This window comes from Cheilinus undulatus, linkage group 9 (assembly GCF_018320785.1).
Source record: "Cheilinus undulatus linkage group 9, ASM1832078v1, whole genome shotgun sequence".
Taxonomy (NCBI): domain Eukaryota; kingdom Metazoa; phylum Chordata; class Actinopteri; order Labriformes; family Labridae; genus Cheilinus; species Cheilinus undulatus.
In genome coordinates this window covers 21,788,889-21,806,602 of record NC_054873.1, presented here as the reverse complement: position 1 = coordinate 21,806,602, position 17,714 = coordinate 21,788,889, and the positions used below count along the sequence as shown (strand labels likewise).

Genomic DNA, 17,714 nt, shown 5'->3' with positions numbered 1-17,714 from the left:
TATCCACTTCCCATATTTTTCATATTTACTGGCATTAGTACACGGAGGAAACAAACTTCCAGTGTCCCAGATCCTCGAGTCTGTCTGTGTGCTGGAGGCGGATTGGGGAAGGACTCTCAATTGGATGATTTAAACTGGAGCAGCGTAGTAAACTCCGCCCCACTCTCTTTTTTGGGTTTCTTTGGTTTGAGGACTCCGCACGATCGCTTGCAATGTGCCCTGTCGACGAGCTCCGCCCCTTTGCACTCTTACAAACAACAAATCAAGCAGCTCTTTCGTTACGTCACGCCACGGAGCGTTGGGATTGGCTGTTGAAGTTTTGAACAGCCTAACGGTTTCAGCGGGTAGGTTTGCTTTTACCGTTCGGGAAATACACACTGTGAGGACTTGACACATAAGCTGTGGAGGAGAATTTAAAAAAAAACTCCATTTGGAACATTGGCTTACACGTCAGTATGCAGTATATTTAATCTAAACACTCCGGAGCTACGAGCATTGGGTTTTCTTTTCAGGACAGTGGATATCAAAGGTAACGGTAATTATTTCGTTGTTTGGTATCATTAGCGTTAGCTAGATTATCATGAAAGCGATTGGCTAACACCGTAGCATTAGCAATTTTACATGAAGACGCTTTAGTTACTTTGGAAATGAAAAGCTACACTATAAATGCTCAAATGACTCATTGTTTCATGACAGAAGAACGTTGAATAACCGCTTTCAAAACACAGATCAACACTGGTAAAGCTACGCTAGCCAGGTAACGTTGGCTGAATTAGCACATCTGCTTTACACCGTGGTGTTTGATTACTGTTAAAAAGCTCGTCCCCAAAATCATCACCCTAAAAACTACGATATACAATTTTGGGTGTTTTGGTTTGTGTTTACAAAACCCCAAAAGAGTGCAGTGTGGATCTGGTCATATGAGACTCAAGATTTAGTAACAAAGGAGCTATTTTACAGCTAGTTTGGTCCGTCACACATGATCAGCGGAAACTGATTTTGTTTCCTTCATTGTTTATAACTTTGTATAAAGTCGTGCTTGTGAAATCAATCAAAACAAACTTACCCACATCTTTAAATGAGAACGTGATTATCGGTCTACACTGATAGTTTCTGTTTTTCTAAATATTTTAAATGTATAGTCCACCTAAGGGTGGAGTTCATCATTTAATTGAGGTTGATGGTTACAAGCCAGGGTGCCAAGGCGAGACTAACTATAAAATGTGGTACAGTATAATTTTAGCAGCAGGAGCAGTTTAATCTACATGTATCTTAATTATTAAGATCAGCTCTAGGTGTTAGTATATAATCCAAAACTAAACAATGCCTTCTTGTTTGCTCATTCAAGACAGCATCATCATCAACATTAGACATCAACATCATCTCTTCCACTTATTTACAAATTATTGCATTAAAAATAATGTCATTAAAAATACTGTAATGTGTCATTAAAAATAATGTAGCACCTTTTTATCAAGCTTTCTCAAGGGACTTAGTTTAAGTGGGATCAGATATACTGAAAAGAAGCAGAATGTGAACCAGATAGTCTGAATTTTTTGGCTTGTTTTCACTTTTTATTGTGGTATGTTTCAGCTTGTCCTTGCTTACTGTGTATTGTTTTCCTCCTCAGACCATCAACATGAACTCCGTACTATCTTCTGTTCGATCCCTTATGCAAACGTTTGATGGCAAAATCAAGGAATTCATCAGTGACATTGACAATGTCGACATGGTTTGGCTTGAGGAGATCCAACAAGAAGCTAATAGGATGTTCTCTCGGTAAGCAAATGCAGCAATGAAAAGCAAGATCTTAACAATAAGATGTGGGTCTTCTTTTGGATCATGTACATACTTTTGTTGATTAAACAATTATTTTCTTTTATTACAGAGATTTTAATACTGAACCAGAATTAATGCCAAAAACACCATCACAGAAGAAGAAAAGTCGTAGGAAGCGTGTGTCTTTAGGGCGTCAAGAAGAGAGTCAGGCCAGGCGAAGGTTAGTTGCTTTTAATTTCTTTCTGTGGTGTCAGAATTTCCAAATACCTCTAGTTTTGAGAAGGTTACCGATTTTGCTTATCTCTGAACTCAAAATAAATTATTTCGATGTCTAGGTTTTCCAAGGGGAAGCGCAGTAATCTACGTCGCTCTTCTGTCAGTTCACTAAATTTCATTGCTGAAGAACAGGCTATTCCTGAAGCCTCCACTTCTGAAGTCAACATCACCACACAGCCTAAACGCACCACCCGCAAAAACAAGCAGACAAAACCCGAGGTGCCAGAAGAAGTGAGCCAGTCACCCCCTAGCAGCTCCAAAACTGAGGAGATAGAGACCAACAAGCCAGAGCTGGTCAAAGATGCAGAGACAGACAAAAATAACACACCAAACACTGCAGAAGTGGAGCAGGACAACTCATGCAGACCTTCTCCACCTAAAATACCCTTACCAGAGCTTGTTGTCAGCATCTCTGCAGAAGAACGCCTGTCTGCTGAGATCGCTAAAACAACAAAACCTTCTCCTGGACGAACTGCTGCGAAGATTGCCATAGCTGGCACGGCTCGAAGCTCACGTCGGAGCTCTGTACGGTGCTCCCTGAAGCTGCGTCACTCCCTGGCTGGTCTGCGGCACAGCATGACTCAGGAGTCTGTTCGCCGCGCCTCACGCCGTTCCATGATGAAGAAGAAGGCAGCTCGAATGGGGACCTCTACATGCAGTAGTAACACTGATGGTAGGAAATTAGTCATATTTAGCTCACATGCATCTTTTTTTTTTTTTCCCCAAATAAATTCTTCAACACTTTGATCGTGCTGCCTATTCACAATATCTGGTCACTTTTTCTGTTTGTAGGGGACTCTTGCATGGAAGAGGAAAGAGAGGCGTAAGTAACGTTTGCATCAATGATTATGTCTTAATGATAAATAAAGATCAGAATGGATCTGTTTTATACTCACATGGATTTGTTCTCTGCTTTAGGGTGACAGAAGCTGCAACTGCAGACATGGAGGATGATGAGACACCTGAGAAATCTCCTGAGGTATGGATCTTTAACCATAACTACTCCTTTTACCAACATAGTCCTTGTTTACTGATCAGCTAAAGTTTTTCTTTTACATTATGTGTTCCAAACAATTGTAGACCCAGATTAAACCACAAGAGCAACCGTCCATTAAACGTGTAACTCGATCTGTGGCTGCAAACTCTCCAAAAATGGCGCCTCCATCATTGTATACTGCAGAGCTTACAGTGAGCACACCCACCAGAAAAACAGGTATGGCATCCATGCTAATGTTGCATATGTTTCTCCCCTGGGTTATTTTTTATTCAAAATGTATCTTGTGTGTGCTGAATATGTGTTTGTGTCTGTGTTCCAGCCAACACTGAGAAGGAACAGCTTTCTAAGCCAGGCCGTAGGTGAGTGCTGTTTCTTCTTTTGTGTCTGTGCCTTTGTGTTCTCTGAAATTACACGTCCTTTAATATAACTAAAGACATCTGTGATTGTGTAGAGACTTTTAAGTAACGCATACTTCTGTGTCTGCAGATCACGCCAAAGTACCAAACGCAAATCACCAGACACTGTTGAAGAAAGTCCCACAAAGAGGTTTTCTCCTCCCAAAAAAAGTCAAAGTGTAAGATGAAAACTCTAGCTAAGTTTAGCTGTTGAAAATACAAGGATATATTTAGGAATGGTAAATTAATTTCTGATTTAAGTGTTTATAATGGTCCCTTTCATTTGTTCTTAAAATCAGGCAATCAGACCCAACATGAAGTCTTTCCTTCACACTGTACAGAAGAATCAGATGCTGATGATGACTCCAAATTCACTTGGCCGGTCCGGTGTCATCAAATCCTTCATCAAACACACCACTCCTCTAAAGACAGATTTCAAGGTATGTTGTGCTATCACCTAGGCGCATGAAAATATCATTGTGCAGCCAAACTGTTGTAAAGAGGAGCAGTCTTTGGGTGGAAAAACAAACCCGGAAGAGTACCCTAAATAAAAGGTCAGATTTTGATCCGCTTTATTTTGACCCATTGTTTCAGCTTTAAACATCAGTGCCTATGACCCAAATGCATAGAAAGTAAAAGAAAATGGGTACGGTATTCAGTGCTAAGCTGGATGCCAGTGCAAAGTTCCTTATATCTGCATTAGGGATACACGACATTATCAGCCTGATATCCGTGTCTACAGATATGAGCATAAAAAGGCACATATGGATATCGGCAGATATGAAAATTTCTGCCAACATTTACATTGGATATTTTAACTGAATATCGGCATATATTGCCTGTAAATTTTTGCAATATATACTAATGAATAAGTGCGGTTTTAGACTGAATCAACAGTCTTGTGGCAGTTGAGGGCTTTTTCTTTATTCATTGTCATTCTTTGAACTTTAAAACGTGTTTTAAGGACTACAGTTTGTGTCTTTGTTTATCCTCAAACCTTAAAGTGTGTTCAAAAGACTGATGTTTTAGGTCTAAAAAGATATTTAAATAAAGGTGTCGGTATCAGCTAAAATGAATCTGTAAATACTGAATCTCTGCGAAAAATTCAGTATCCTGCATCTCTAATCTGCATGCATGAGCTATGGGCAGCAACTCTGCTGGTTGAAAAAAGAAGTCCTATTGAGCTTGTATACTGTTTACCTGATATTGCCTGTGGCTTTAACTATCTGATCAGGATTTGAAGGCTTATAAGTACCAACATTTTCACCTGGCTTTAACATGTATCTCCAGTGACCATTCCTGTTTTGTTCGTATAGTGTGTGTGGTGTAGAACGAGAAGATCAACACGGCACACCACACATTAACAGATTCTGTTCACCAACTACCAGCCTAGTATTGTCTCTCAAAACACTAAATCTTGGTTAGTTAAACATGACTTTAGAGTGAAGGAGCAACTGGGGTTAGATTTTACAGTGTTAATTTTGGCAGCTTTTTTAAATTTTAGTCTCAGTCTTAGTCTTTAGATGAAATGTCTTTTAGTTTTAGTCTAGTTTTAGTCCATAAAAAGTCCTCACATTTTAGTCTTTTCTTAAGATCAAAGAATTTATTTTCTTGCCTAAATCTGGTACCAAGTCATGGTAGTGTGTTCTATGCACTCTGCCAAACCTGGGGTCCCTGCTTTCTACTGCTAAGGAGATGCAGATGCATGGCGACAGATTTACATACAGTAGAGACATATCATGGATTTTGAATGTACAATGAAAACTCAATTTACTTTTTGTCAGTTTTAGTCATCAAAGATCTATTTTTGCCAGTCTTGGTCTAGTTTTTGTCATGAACAAAAGGCTGTCAACTAACATTTTTAGTCATAGTTCTAGTCGACAAAATAAACACTGAGATATTAGCTACATGCTAAGCCCATTGCAGTAGCAATATCAGCCCAGCTCCCAACCTTGTCAATACTTGGTTTGTTTTACTCTACAGGTTGTGAAACACTCGTTTTGTTGCAGCAAATTACCAAGTTGCTCCTCCATTTCTGACGCCTATCAAACTTTATCCTTTCTGTTTGCTATTGTTGCCATGGCTATGTTTTTTGTTTCCCGTTTGGTTATTGCTCAGTGCGATGATTGGGTCTGCTCAGCTGTTCTCGGTACTCACCAAACACAACAGGATTTTTGGCCGTAAATATTGATTGTGTTAAATATTTATGATATCAAGCTGGAGCGCCACTGATCAGGTTGGAACGGGAAAAATTCACTCTTAACACACTGCATACCATGGGATAATTTGGCAAAATAATCTTAAGAACCATCTGATAATTGGGCCTTTGCTGACTTTGGGTGAAAGAAGGGATTTTGCCTGACAGTTGGCTCAGTTATTGTGTAGTGTGTGGCGGGCTTAAGACACTAAAAGTATTAAATAATGATAATATGATAAACAAATGAAATCCTTGTGTGGGCAAGCAAGAGAGCTGGAGGGGCTGTTTACAGAGTGAAGTAAGCATCTAATGCATTAAGTACAGCATCACATGCTTGGATATTGTGATTCAATGGCCCAGACTACTTGTAAACAAACGTGTTAAAACAGGTTCAATGTATGAGACCAGAACAAAAAAAAATAACCCGTACTTTTCAAAGCATTTATAATCGTAGTATATCCTGTCCTAAACAGCCCCCCCCCCCCCCCCCTTAGTTTAATGAAACTAAAGAAATACACCATTCCCCAATTGGATTCAGTTGTTTTGTAAAATAAAGTGTCTTTTGTATCTGAAATATATTTTGACTCTACTGCACAGCCTTGTCATTAGGATGTTTTCTTTTCTCCCTTCTCCAGTTGAGTGTCGGTACAGTGGTAAGTGTGAATCACTCTGTGTTTGTGGGCATTTGGTGGCATCTATTATTCCCTTGTGTAGCTTGATCATAAGCTTCTACTACATACCCAAGAAAAGCCCCTTTCACATTTTGATTCCAAATATACATAACTTTATTAGACAAAACTGTCAGATAAATTTGAAAATATCTGTTTACATTTTGGCTCAGGTGAAAAGAGAAGCTGCAAAACAGAGACTCAGAGCTACCATTTAATATAGGACATTAGTAAAACGTAGAGGACTGAACATTTATCATAGTAATTGGGTTTTGCCATTTGCAGGTAACACAGGTGAAGGGGGCTCCTGCATGTCTACACCCAAAATTTTCACATGTCAAATGGTGTCTCTCATCCCACGGGTCACTAATGCTCATTTGCATTCTTTTAATCTAACAATCCTTTAAGTCACTTCAAATGGCTTTGATAACCCGGCTGTTTACCTTGTAACAAAACTAAAATGGAAGTAGAAATGGCCCCTTTTAGCAATCATGTCACTTTCAGTTTGAATAACTAGGCACGTTGTGTTCCCGATTGATTATTGTTTATTTGTATGTTACTTTGTCCTCTTTCATGGCCAGTCACCCCCCCATAATTTAGACATACAGTGCCTATAAAATGTATTCACCACCTTTGATGATTTACTCTTTTATTGATTTTCTAAATCAGTCATGGTCAATACAATTTTGCTTTTTTGACGAAATAATGAAAAAAAATCCTATTTAATGTCAAGGTGAAAACTGATTTCTCCAAAGTAATGTCAATTAAACAAACGACTCGCTGACCAGTCTGATCTTGGTCGGACAAAAGCTTATTGACCATTCGACTCAGAGCTGTCAGCCCTACTCAAGTGATTGTAGTATAGAGACATATGTATCTAAAGGGTCCAATCACTGATTAATTAGTATTCCTGGCTACCATTACACTATGAAGACAAAAACAAAACAAAACAAAAAAACATTTCACGCAACTCAGAGAAAAGGTTACTGGAAAGTAAATTTCAGGGAGGGGATGAATACAAAAACAACTCCCAAGGCACTGAATATCCCCCAGAGTTCTGTTAAATCCATCACCAAGAAGTTGAAGGAATATGGCATGTGTAAATCTGCCTAGTTCAAGCTGTCCTCACAAACTTAGTGACTTGCAAGAAGGAGACTAGTGAGAGACCCCAAAAGCACCTATGACTACAAGGACTAGGAATTACAAGCTTTAGCAGCAGAGATGAGAGAGACTTTTGCACACAACTGTTGCCTGGGTTCTACACTAGTTGAATCTTTATGGGAGAGTGGCAAAGAGAAAGCCACCCTCAAAGAAAACTTGTATTAAATCTCTACTAGAATTTGCCAGAAGGCATGTTGGAGTGTCAAGTGGAAGAAAGTTCTTGGGTCCGATGAGACCAAAGTGGCGTTTTTTTCGCCATCAGGCAAGACATGATAATTGGCAGACACCAAACACTGCACATCACCACAAACACCATCATCACCATGAAGCACACTAGTGGCAGCATCATGCTGTGGGCTTGTTTCTCAACAGCTAGCCCTGGAAGGCTTGTAAAGGTAGTAGGTAAGATGAAGGTAACAAATTAAGGGTAAATCCTGGAAAACAATGTTACTCAGTCTGCAAGAAAACTACGGCTTGGAGAGAATTTGTTTATACAGAAAAAGCTATACAGAAACAGTTTTAAGACGACAAGGTGAATGTTCTGGAGTGGCTGAGTCAAAGCCCTGATCCCAATCCAATAGAGAATTTGTGGCTGGACTTGAAAAGAGCTGTTCACACCCAATCCCAGATCAACTTGATAGAGTTTGAGCAGTTTTGGAAAGAAGAATGGAATGAAATTGCACGTCCAGATGTGCACGCCTAATTGAGACCTATCCACACATACTAAGTGCCATGATTGCAGCCAAAGGCATCTACTAAATACTGGCTTAAAGGGGATGAATTTTTATGCAGTCACTTACTTAACATCTCTTTTTTTTATTTGATTGATTTAACTTTGTAGAAATCTGTTTTTTCTTCGACATTAACATGTTTATGGGCAATATTTATCCGTCAGTAAAAGTCAAATTATATTGACCATGATTGATCTATAAAATCAAATATTAAGTTTGTTGTTTTTCATGCAAAAACCCTGACTATTGAACTGCATTTTCTTGAAATAGTAGTCTTGTTTTCACATTTGCCACATTTTAGTCTGTTAAAAAGCTTATTCAGTATATTTCATAAATCATATATATATATTTTCTCATTCTTAGACAAAAGAGCGTCACAAGCTGGAAGTCCTCAAGAAAAAGCAGGAGCAAGAGGAGGAAAGAATGAGGAAAATGGAGGAGGAGAAGAAGAAGAAACAGGAAGAACTTAAAAGGTGCACACTGAACCTCTTCCATTCCAGCAAGAGGACACTTTCATGAGTACTTGACTTTTTAACTGTCAATATTTGTCTTTTAGAAAGAGGGATGAAAGGTTAAGAAGAGTGATTGAGGCTAAAGTGAAGGAGGAGCAGAAAGAGGAGGAAAAGAAAAAGAAGATTGAGCAAAAAATGGCCAAGATTGATGAGAAAAATGATATGGTAAGCCCCAGTTTTTACTCAAAAGCAAATTCTAGCATTTCGATTATCTTCCTGTCTAAACCATTGTGCTTTTTCGTGCAGCGTCTGGCAGAGGAGAAGGCCAAGAAGAAGGTGGCCATGAAACGTCAGGAGGAGCTGGAACAGAAGAAGAAATTGGAAGAGGAGGCAAGAAAGAAGAAGCTTCAGCAGGTAGCATGACAAAGCTCTTTTATTATTTTTGTAATAATTACTGTTGCCTATCTGAACATTGTATGATCGTATTATTGAATTACTTAATTTATGATTCGACTTTGCTCGAAGTTCAAGAAACCAGTGGGAAACGTTTTTTTTCACTATTTTTCTGAAGTTTGTTTGTAGGACAGACCTTTATCACCAAAGTGTCCGCTTTTATATTAACACCCATTTTCCTTCAGGAAGAAGTAAAGGATTTGTCGGTGCCAAGACTTATTCTGTTTCATGTTTTCTTCCAAAAACTCAAGGAGGAAGAAAAGCGGCAGCAGGAGTTACTTGCCAAGAAGAAGGCAGAGGAGGAACAGCAAGCTCGTAAGCTGGCTGAAGCTCGTAAAGCTCTGGAGCTGAAGAGAGAGCAAGAGAGGGAGAGAGAGATGGAGAGAGAGCGGCAAGCTGCTGCTGAAAGGTTAGTCTTAATGATTTTTATTACCTAATTATCTCAAGGCATTGAAAAAATATCTAAGTTCTGTTGGTGAGAAGAGAAAGAAAAAAGAGTTGGATTTTGTTTGGAGTTTGAGTTGAAGTTTGTTTTACTGACTTCCTTTTTCAGGGAACGATTGGAGAAAGAAAAAGCCCTTGCGTTGCAGCGGGAACTGGAGAGAGCAGCTAGAGAGAAAGAGAGGAGAGAACTAGAGGAGAAGAGAAAGGCACTGGAGGAAAAAAGGAAACTGGTATGAACAAATTTAAATGACTGCACCATATAGCTATGACAGCGTTTCTGGCATTATTATATTGATTATGTTGTGAATGAGAGGTGACGAGTTGTAAACCCTGGAACCATGTTTAATGGAAGTGGTAGCCCCTTTGTTGAGTAATGGGATGGATTCAGAATCCAGGTTTGACTACATTTTATAAGGTGTGTCTCTTTAAATTACACATTTTTAATAGCTGGTGCTGAAGGCCCATAGTTGGCCTGTGTTATGACAGTTGCACCATCACTATATTTTTTTTAGCTGCTTTATAAATCTGGCAAAAAAAGGGAACATACCCTTAGTGTCATCGGTTCAGGAGATTCTCACTGTGAGCTCCATTACCCACAAAGGGCCCCTGTTCTCCAAAATAAACAGAATCTGTGACTAAAAACAGTAAAATACTAAATGAGACAGCTTCATGTTACATTTGTGTGATTTTTTCAAACCTTGAGTAAAGCTTTCCTTTTTTGTTGTTTAGTATCATCATTAATTACTTTTTTTTTTTTTTTTACAATTTTTCACAATTTCTTAAAACTTTTATGGTAGCACAACCCCTGAATCAAGAACCAGAACAAAACACTGACCAAAGCCTGATTCATACTTCTGCATGGAATCAATGCAGTAACATACCCTGGCATATCCCTGAGCCCAACACCTGCAAACTAACAACTGCTCACAAATGTAATAAGCTGCTAACGTAATACAAGTCTGCATCCTTGAATGTAATTATCCCACAAATGAAATAGCAGTTGCCTGTAGCAAAGTTATGGTGGTCATTGTTTTCATTACCTTTTGACAGCTGCTTGTGGGTTTAAGTCAGCTTAAGATGCATTTAAAAAAAAAGTCATGGGGATTTTTGTTCACCACGAAACAGGAAGTAGTTATTTTTCAAAGTCTTGAAACATTTACAGAGCCACAAATCTTAGCACAAAATTTTGAAATGAGTGTATTCATCCGATCCTAAATTGTGTAATTTTACACTTTATATAGAGCTGACAAAAACATGATTTTTCTTGCATGTGAACAAAATTCAAGGCCATACTTCCCATCTCCTTAGATGTCTCATCTCTTTTCTTCTTTGCAGCTACTGCAGTCTAACCAACTGCTGCTTGATATTTATCAGCTCCATCATAATCCAGTCATTTCAGTGGTTTCCTGCATACAAACGAGCAGGAAATGTGCAAGCAGGACTGGTAGCTGGTTTAAAATAGTTGCAGTGTTTGAGTGGAGTATTGCAAAGTGATGCAGACACACCTATGAACAAGTATTTAGTGCTGACAACACTCGAGTTTAGATTTGACTCAGAAGTTTAAGCCAGGCTTAAAGAAGCTGTAAGATTCTAAGTCAAATATCTGCCGGGCTTCAATGTAACAAGGAACGAACAGTCCAAGGTTTGCACTAAATAGTAAAATCTTGTTATACAGAAAAATAAGATTAAGGCCAAGCCTACCTTTTAATCACCAAATTAGCCTCCACAACACAACACTGCATAAGACGCTAACCATGTTCCTGTACTTAAATCTCAACACCTTAAGCGACTTAAGTGTTCATATTGACTTCTCATCTGTCTGTTTTTGTGATCACTTGCTTCGTTAGGAAGAGCAGCAGAGAAAAGAAGCAGAAGAGAAGGCTGCTAAAGAGAGAGAGGCTGCCAGGCTGAAAGAAGCTGCTGCTAAACAGGCTGCTGAGGCAAAGGTAAACCAGCAGAGGGGAATTACAGTTTGTTCAAGGGTGGATTGAAATGTGATAATTCACAGTATAACTTCATTAAACCATGCAGATAAGTGAAAGTGTTCAAGAGCTTTATAATCAAGACCTGTTATTTAACACCTTTTTCAAATAGTCTAAAAATGTTGCTCTCTGCATTACAATTATATGAAATACTCCTTTAAAAACTGTTATGTGGTAATGTTTCCCTTTACCTCTTCTCTTCCATGTTTTGTAGGCCACCCTAAATGTCACTGTGGACATCGAGGTAAGACACTAAACGCAGACACTGTAAACAATTTGTACTTTTGCTCATTCTTTGATGGATATTTTGTTTTTGATATTTACAAAGGATGTATATTCAGGTTCTATTTAGTGTTACTTTAAAATATATTATGTGCATGTTGCTTGTTTTGCTAGTGACTTTTTTGCTTTCATTTGAGGCACATTGTAGCTTTTTGAGTGTGACCCCCAATTCTTAATGGTGGTGTAGTACATGGCATTTGTCTTTGTGTACATGCATGAAAAACTCTTCCTAAATAAACAGAGGTTTGAACAATGTATCTCTTATGTCCTTTGCAGCGCTCTGTTATGACCACACCTGTAGGAAAAGGTGGTGGCTTAAATGTGACCGTGGATATTGAGGTATTTTTAAAAATAAATGCATCAAATATAAAATGATATTGAAATCTTTTCAGAGTATAACTCAACATCATATGTTGTATTCTCTTACGCAGCAATCACCACAATCATATGCCATCACTCCAAAGGGGGGAAACAAACCTTTGATTTCGTCCAAAAGTGCAGATGACTATGGAATGGACCAAAACAGCGACGACTCTACTGATGATGAGTCTGCTCCTAGAAAACCTATTCCATCCTGGGCTGAAGGTAGACAGTTTGATATGGTTATCTTTTATATGATGATGTAGAATCTTCTCTGTGTAGCTCAACTATATTGTTTTTAAAGATCTACTATCCTATTCAGTTATGGTGTTGTAAAGCAGGCTGATAATTGTTCAATAGTAGTTCAACATCCAGAGCTATGCACAGCAGTGTCAAGCTTAAGGCTTTTCTACATGTGGAGGAAACATGTATTGGTATTTTGTGTCAAGAGCCTGCATTTTATGTCAGCAGTGAAACATCTTAATTAGCCTTCATTATCAAAAAGTGAATAACAGTAAGGCAGGTCTTAAATACGTTACCTGTCAGTGTAAGCAGACTCTGTTCCAATGTCTCAATAATAATAATTTGGAATGGCAAAAGTGGTTAGCATCAAACAGAAATCCTCTGTGCTTGTGTTTGACATTAGAGGTCTAGTGTTTTGTAAATTACAAATTATTGTGAATGTTAAAATTATGCCTATCAACAAGTCCGTTTAATGTGCAATAAAGAAAACCCAACAGGCTTAGCCATAGTTATTAGGGCTGCAGTAATTGATTCTTTTTGTAGTCATGTATTCTATTGGTTCTTCTGTCAATTAATCGAGAGCTCTAATAAGAAATATTGCATTTTTTTAATCAGTCATTTTAATTTTTTTCAAGAGATGTAGTACTAGACAAATGAGAAAAAAAGATTGGCCCCTTAAATGAACTAAACTTAAAAAATAAAGCAGTTTGTGTTTGGTACATTATTTCTTTGTTGTAACAATGCTTCTTGGTAATAAATCTTATACTGTTGGAAAGCCTGTTTATTACCCTTTTAAATGATGCCACATTGTAAGGATCATGCATTTGTGGGATGAGCAGCAAAGCTGAGTATGTGGGTTGCGCGCATGAAAAATGTGCCAAATCTCCTCTGCCAATACCAAACAGCTGATTCTGCCATTGACTCTTGTTTGGTGTTTGGTGGATTGGATTATTGAAGTTTGAAGAAACAAGACATATTGACAATTTAACAATTTATTCATTTAACAAACAGGAGCCTCAGTAGTGTGTGGAAGAACCATAAACACAGCCACAACAGGCTGGCTCCTCCTCCTCATGCTTGTCACCAGCCTGGTCACACGCTGCTGTGGGATGGCATCCCATTCTTCAACCAGCATTTGTCGCAAGTCAGCCAACGTGGTTGTTTTGGTCACCCTGGCACAAACAGCACACTCAAGCTGATCCCACAGGTGTTCAGTGGGGTTAAGGTCAGGACTGCTGGCAGGCCATTCCATCCTCTCCACTCCCAAATTCTGGAGGTAGTCTCTGATAAACGCCACCCTGTGGGGGCAAGTATTGTCATCTTGGAGGATAGAGTTCTTGCTGACAGGGTGAAAAAACAGTATTCTTGGGGTGTTGTCTTCTTGGGACGCCCACTTTGTGGCCTGTCTCTGACATTCCCCGTTATATGGAACTTGGCCTTCAGTTTGGAGATGGTACTAGGGTTCACTCCAAACAATGCCGCAACTTGGTTTTGCGGAACACCAGCTTGAAGTTGCCCAACTGACAGGCCCTATCCAGATCAGTCAAACGTGGCATGCCAATTCTTGAAGCAGACATCTACTGACCACTGTAGCAGGGCCCATGCTCACAGGTGCTGTCAATCAAGCACCTGATTGGTAGCACCTGGGGGTACCAGAAGCTCAAAACAAGAGTCAATAAAGACAGCAAAATAAGTAGTTTGGCATTGGCAGAGAAGATTTGGCACATTTTTCATGGGTGCAACCCACATACTCAGATCTGCTGCTCATCCCACAAATGCATGTTCCTTACAAATGTGGCATCATTTAAAAGGGTAATAAACAGGCTTTCCAACAGTATAAGATTTATTACCAAGAAGCATTGTTACAACAAAGAAATAATGTACCGAACAAAAATTGTCTTACTATTAAGTTTATTTCTATCCACCTTATTCCTGGGGTTGCTACTGTAAATCTGAATATGGGCGAAACTTCCGGTGCTAAGGCGGAATCACATATTTACATGTAATTTAATACAGCAGCTAATGATAGATGCTAACTATGAATGACAGTTGTTTGTCTGCATTAACGTAGCGGTCTGATATGAAGCAGACGGACAGACAGCGAGGAGGGAGAGAGATGAGGAGAGAACCATTACAGTCAGGAGTAGACCACAATGCAGCATCAGACAGCATGCACTGTTACACATTAAGAGAGTAAAGAAAAGTTTTAGGTAACAGATTTACTTTTAACTATTAAACTTTAATGTGATCTTCTTATTAATTTACTATCACTCGATAACAAAAAGATTTCTTCATTTACATCATAAACATCAGTTAGGATGTGATTATACTTGTGAATGTGTCTGATAATGTTGGAAATATCTGACTGGTTATAATTATTGTATATCAGGGTTATCCAAACAACGGCTCCTGGGCCAACTGTGGCCCTTTTTCAATAAAATTAAGGTTATTTCTATTTAATTAGTCAACATTTGATTCATTTAAATAAACAGGACACTCTTTTGAGGGTAAAATTAGTGGAAAGGTTGAAAAATGGAATATGGAAAAAATAAAACTGATTTCATAGGGCCCTAGTTAACTCAAAGTTAAATGAGCTGGATGTTTAAATAATGTTTTCTGTAATGCTCAGTACCTGTTGCTTTGGTTGTGGTACTTATTACTTGACAAAGTTAAATATGTGTCTTTGACAACAGTGTTTTTAAATCATTATTTAAATTTAAAATCCAACAAGGAAATTGATCAATTAATTTATCACACTGGATGTCACAAGGTGCAAAAGTGCAAAGACTACCTCCTCCTACTGGAGTTAAGAAGGGAGATGGCAGTAGGAATAAAAGAGTGTTTGTATCTGTTGGTTTTGATTGGTGGAAGTCTAAAAGGGGAACCTGATGGGAGAGGCTCAAATTGTAGATGTGATGAGCTATCTGACAAGATAGACTTAGCCATGTTGTACACCCTTTTGTTGTACAAATCCTGAAGAGGTTCCTGAGTCACACCAATTATTTTACTGCAGACTCTAACTACTCTCGAAAGGACATTTTTGTTTTTAATGTTCAGGGATTGAAACCAACAGATAAAAGAAAAGGTGAGCACTGGCTCAATAAAGGAATGATAAAACATTTTTAACAAGGACCTGTCAACCTGGAATTTAGCAAGCTTTCTGAGACAGAAGAGGCGCTGTTGACTTTTCTTATTCACTGCATTAGTATTATGCTCAAAAGTCAGTTTCTTATCGATTATAGTGCCAAAGTACTTATAGGACTCCACTGTTTCAGTGTTCTGTCCGTTGATTATCGTGCTGACAGGAGAAGGAGTGGAGTTTCTGAAATCAATCAGCATGTCTTTTGTCTTGGTCACATTAAGTGATAAGAAAGATTCCTGACACCAGGTTGTAAAATAATCAATAAAGGGACCATAAGAGAGTTCCTCACTGTTCAACAAGCTAACAATTACAGTATCGTCTGCAAACTTTAAAATATGGTGGTTTTCATATGTGCTCCTGCACATGTTACTCTCTGGACTGTTACAGACAGTCCAGAGAGTTCTCCATTTACTCTCACTCTCTGAGTCCTGAACATAAGAAAATCCAAACTCCAACCAGTAATCCTATTATCAAGGCTGAACTGGTTAGTAGGTTTCCTGACAAGCAGATGGGGCTGGATAGTGTTGAAGGCTGAGGAGAAATCAACAAATAATCTAGCATGAGTGCTAGAGCCTTCAAGGTGACGATAAATGTAATAAAGCAAAGCATTAACTTCTCTTCCCTCATCATTTTCACGCCTCACATCATGTATGTTACATTATAGTAACAGCAAAAACGAGTGCATTGTGCCACACAAATAGCCGTGCGAAACACAGCAAGCCGTCCAAAACACATTGCAATGTCCAAGCTTACAGCATGGGTGTATGTGGATACATGACTGATTTAAGTAGCAGATAATTTACCTCGAGAATTTTTATTTATTTTTATTTTTATTTTTTTTGGATCACTCGGATAATTCGAGGAATCGTTTCAGCCCTAGAACTTAAAAACATATCCAGAGTCTTAGCTTTATATCAGTTTGTTACAATGTCTTACATTGAAAGTTTATATTTAAATTCTTTGTCTTTCCAGGTCAAAACCTGCAGCAGATAATTATGAAGCAGTACTTCAACCCTCCTGACTTGGACTCTTTTTTTGGAGCCATCGAAGCACCAAAACTGGAAAACATCTTTTACAAGAGCAAGCCTCGGTATTTTAAACGTACCAGCTCTGCTGTGTGGCACTCACCTCCTGTTGGAACTAAATAACATCTGTACACTGCTACAGAGTACATTTCTGTAAAAATTTCTATGTTTAGTTTTTAAGTCTGTTTTTGAATAAAGCGACCACTTTCTTTTTTCTCATGTTTTAACTTTTTTTTTTTATAGGTATTTTAGAATTTTCATTAGAATGTGAAATGTCGTGGGTTTAAAGTGATACATGGGTGGAGAAGTCAGTGCTTCATTCTTGTACTTGTACTTGAAGATGGGTGTGAAATCTATGCTGTATGATAACCTAAAACGTATCATGTATATACTGACTGTATATGATAGAATTCCCATGATTTGGATTTATTTCAGCAAATTAAAGTTGTTGTATTTGCCAAAATATTGTGTAGTTTTCTACTGTTGTCTTAATACACTTTGCTTGTTAGAAGTCACGTCAGCAGTCGCTCCCATGATTATGGTTGTGTGCACTGAACCAGAGTGAGAGATAACCTTGCAAAGCAGATGGATACACCCGTTTCCTTGTTTCTCACTGGCGAATCCATCTTGCAAAGCTCCCATCTGAACAGTTTGGGCCCAGTTAGAAAGTGACAGGACCAATCAGCAATGAGGGGCAGTACTCTCAGGCACAGCAGAGTCGTGACGTAAACAAGCAGCAGCAAGAGCTGGTGCAGTTATGGAGGAAGAGCTTAGCGTGAATGCTGCTAAAGTGCCAGTTTTATCAGATCTTGACAACATTTCTTTGTTAAAAGAAGAACAAAGAACAGCAGTGAGTTGTTTTCTTTTCAAAAACGACAAAAGTTGAGTACTTATATGTCTATAGTCACCATGTTTCGCGTTATTCCTCAGTAGCTGTGCACGCGCAGCTCGATAGCGGCTACGTCACGTGTTTTGTTGCTCTGATTGGCCCGTAGAGATGTGACAGAACATTCACAGATGGATGTGTTTCACACATCCATCTGGCGTGTCAGGTTAAGTGACAGAATGATGGCTCAGTAAACCTTTGAAAATTGGACGTTTCTCAAAAAATTATAATATTTTGAAAT

The 17,714-nt window shown here is 38.6% G+C and overlaps 1 protein-coding gene across 3 annotated transcripts; it reads left to right on the top strand.

Moving 5' to 3' along the window:
• Positions 1-355: 355 nt before the first annotated feature.
• Positions 356-16,996, top strand: LOC121515749 (inner centromere protein). Of its 3 annotated transcripts, none has more exons than XM_041796711.1 (21): positions 356-529; positions 1,631-1,779; positions 1,889-1,999; positions 2,115-2,728; positions 2,848-2,878; positions 2,974-3,034; positions 3,136-3,268; positions 3,372-3,411; positions 3,539-3,626; positions 3,747-3,887; positions 6,280-6,297; positions 8,568-8,677; positions 8,761-8,881; positions 8,963-9,070; positions 9,361-9,518; positions 9,663-9,783; positions 11,401-11,499; positions 11,750-11,779; positions 12,094-12,156; positions 12,249-12,402; positions 16,535-16,996. In XM_041796711.1, the coding sequence occupies exons 2-21, from the start codon at positions 1,640-1,642 to the stop codon at positions 16,708-16,710; spliced, it is 2,517 nt and encodes an 838-aa protein (XP_041652645.1). In that variant the 5' UTR covers positions 356-529; positions 1,631-1,639; the 3' UTR covers positions 16,711-16,996. The 3 variants fall into 3 exon arrangements, with proteins under 3 accessions (XP_041652645.1, XP_041652646.1, XP_041652647.1); XM_041796712.1 differs by having other exon boundaries at positions 356-535; XM_041796713.1 differs by lacking the exon at positions 6,280-6,297.
• Positions 16,997-17,714: the final 718 nt, after the last annotated feature.

What these genes read in the sequence shown, in the direction of transcription:
- LOC121515749 (XM_041796711.1), top strand. Translation starts at nt 1,640, where the DNA reads ATGAACTCCGTACTATCTTCTGTTCGATCCCTTATGCAAACGTTTGAT. An exon ending in TGGAGGAAAAAAGGAAACTG is followed by an intron (nt 9,784 to 11,400) that starts GTATGAACAAAT and finishes TTGCTTCGTTAG; the next exon opens with GAAGAGCAGCAGAGAAAAGA. An exon ending in AACAGGCTGCTGAGGCAAAG is followed by an intron (nt 11,500 to 11,749) that starts GTAAACCAGCAG and finishes CATGTTTTGTAG; the next exon opens with GCCACCCTAAATGTCACTGT.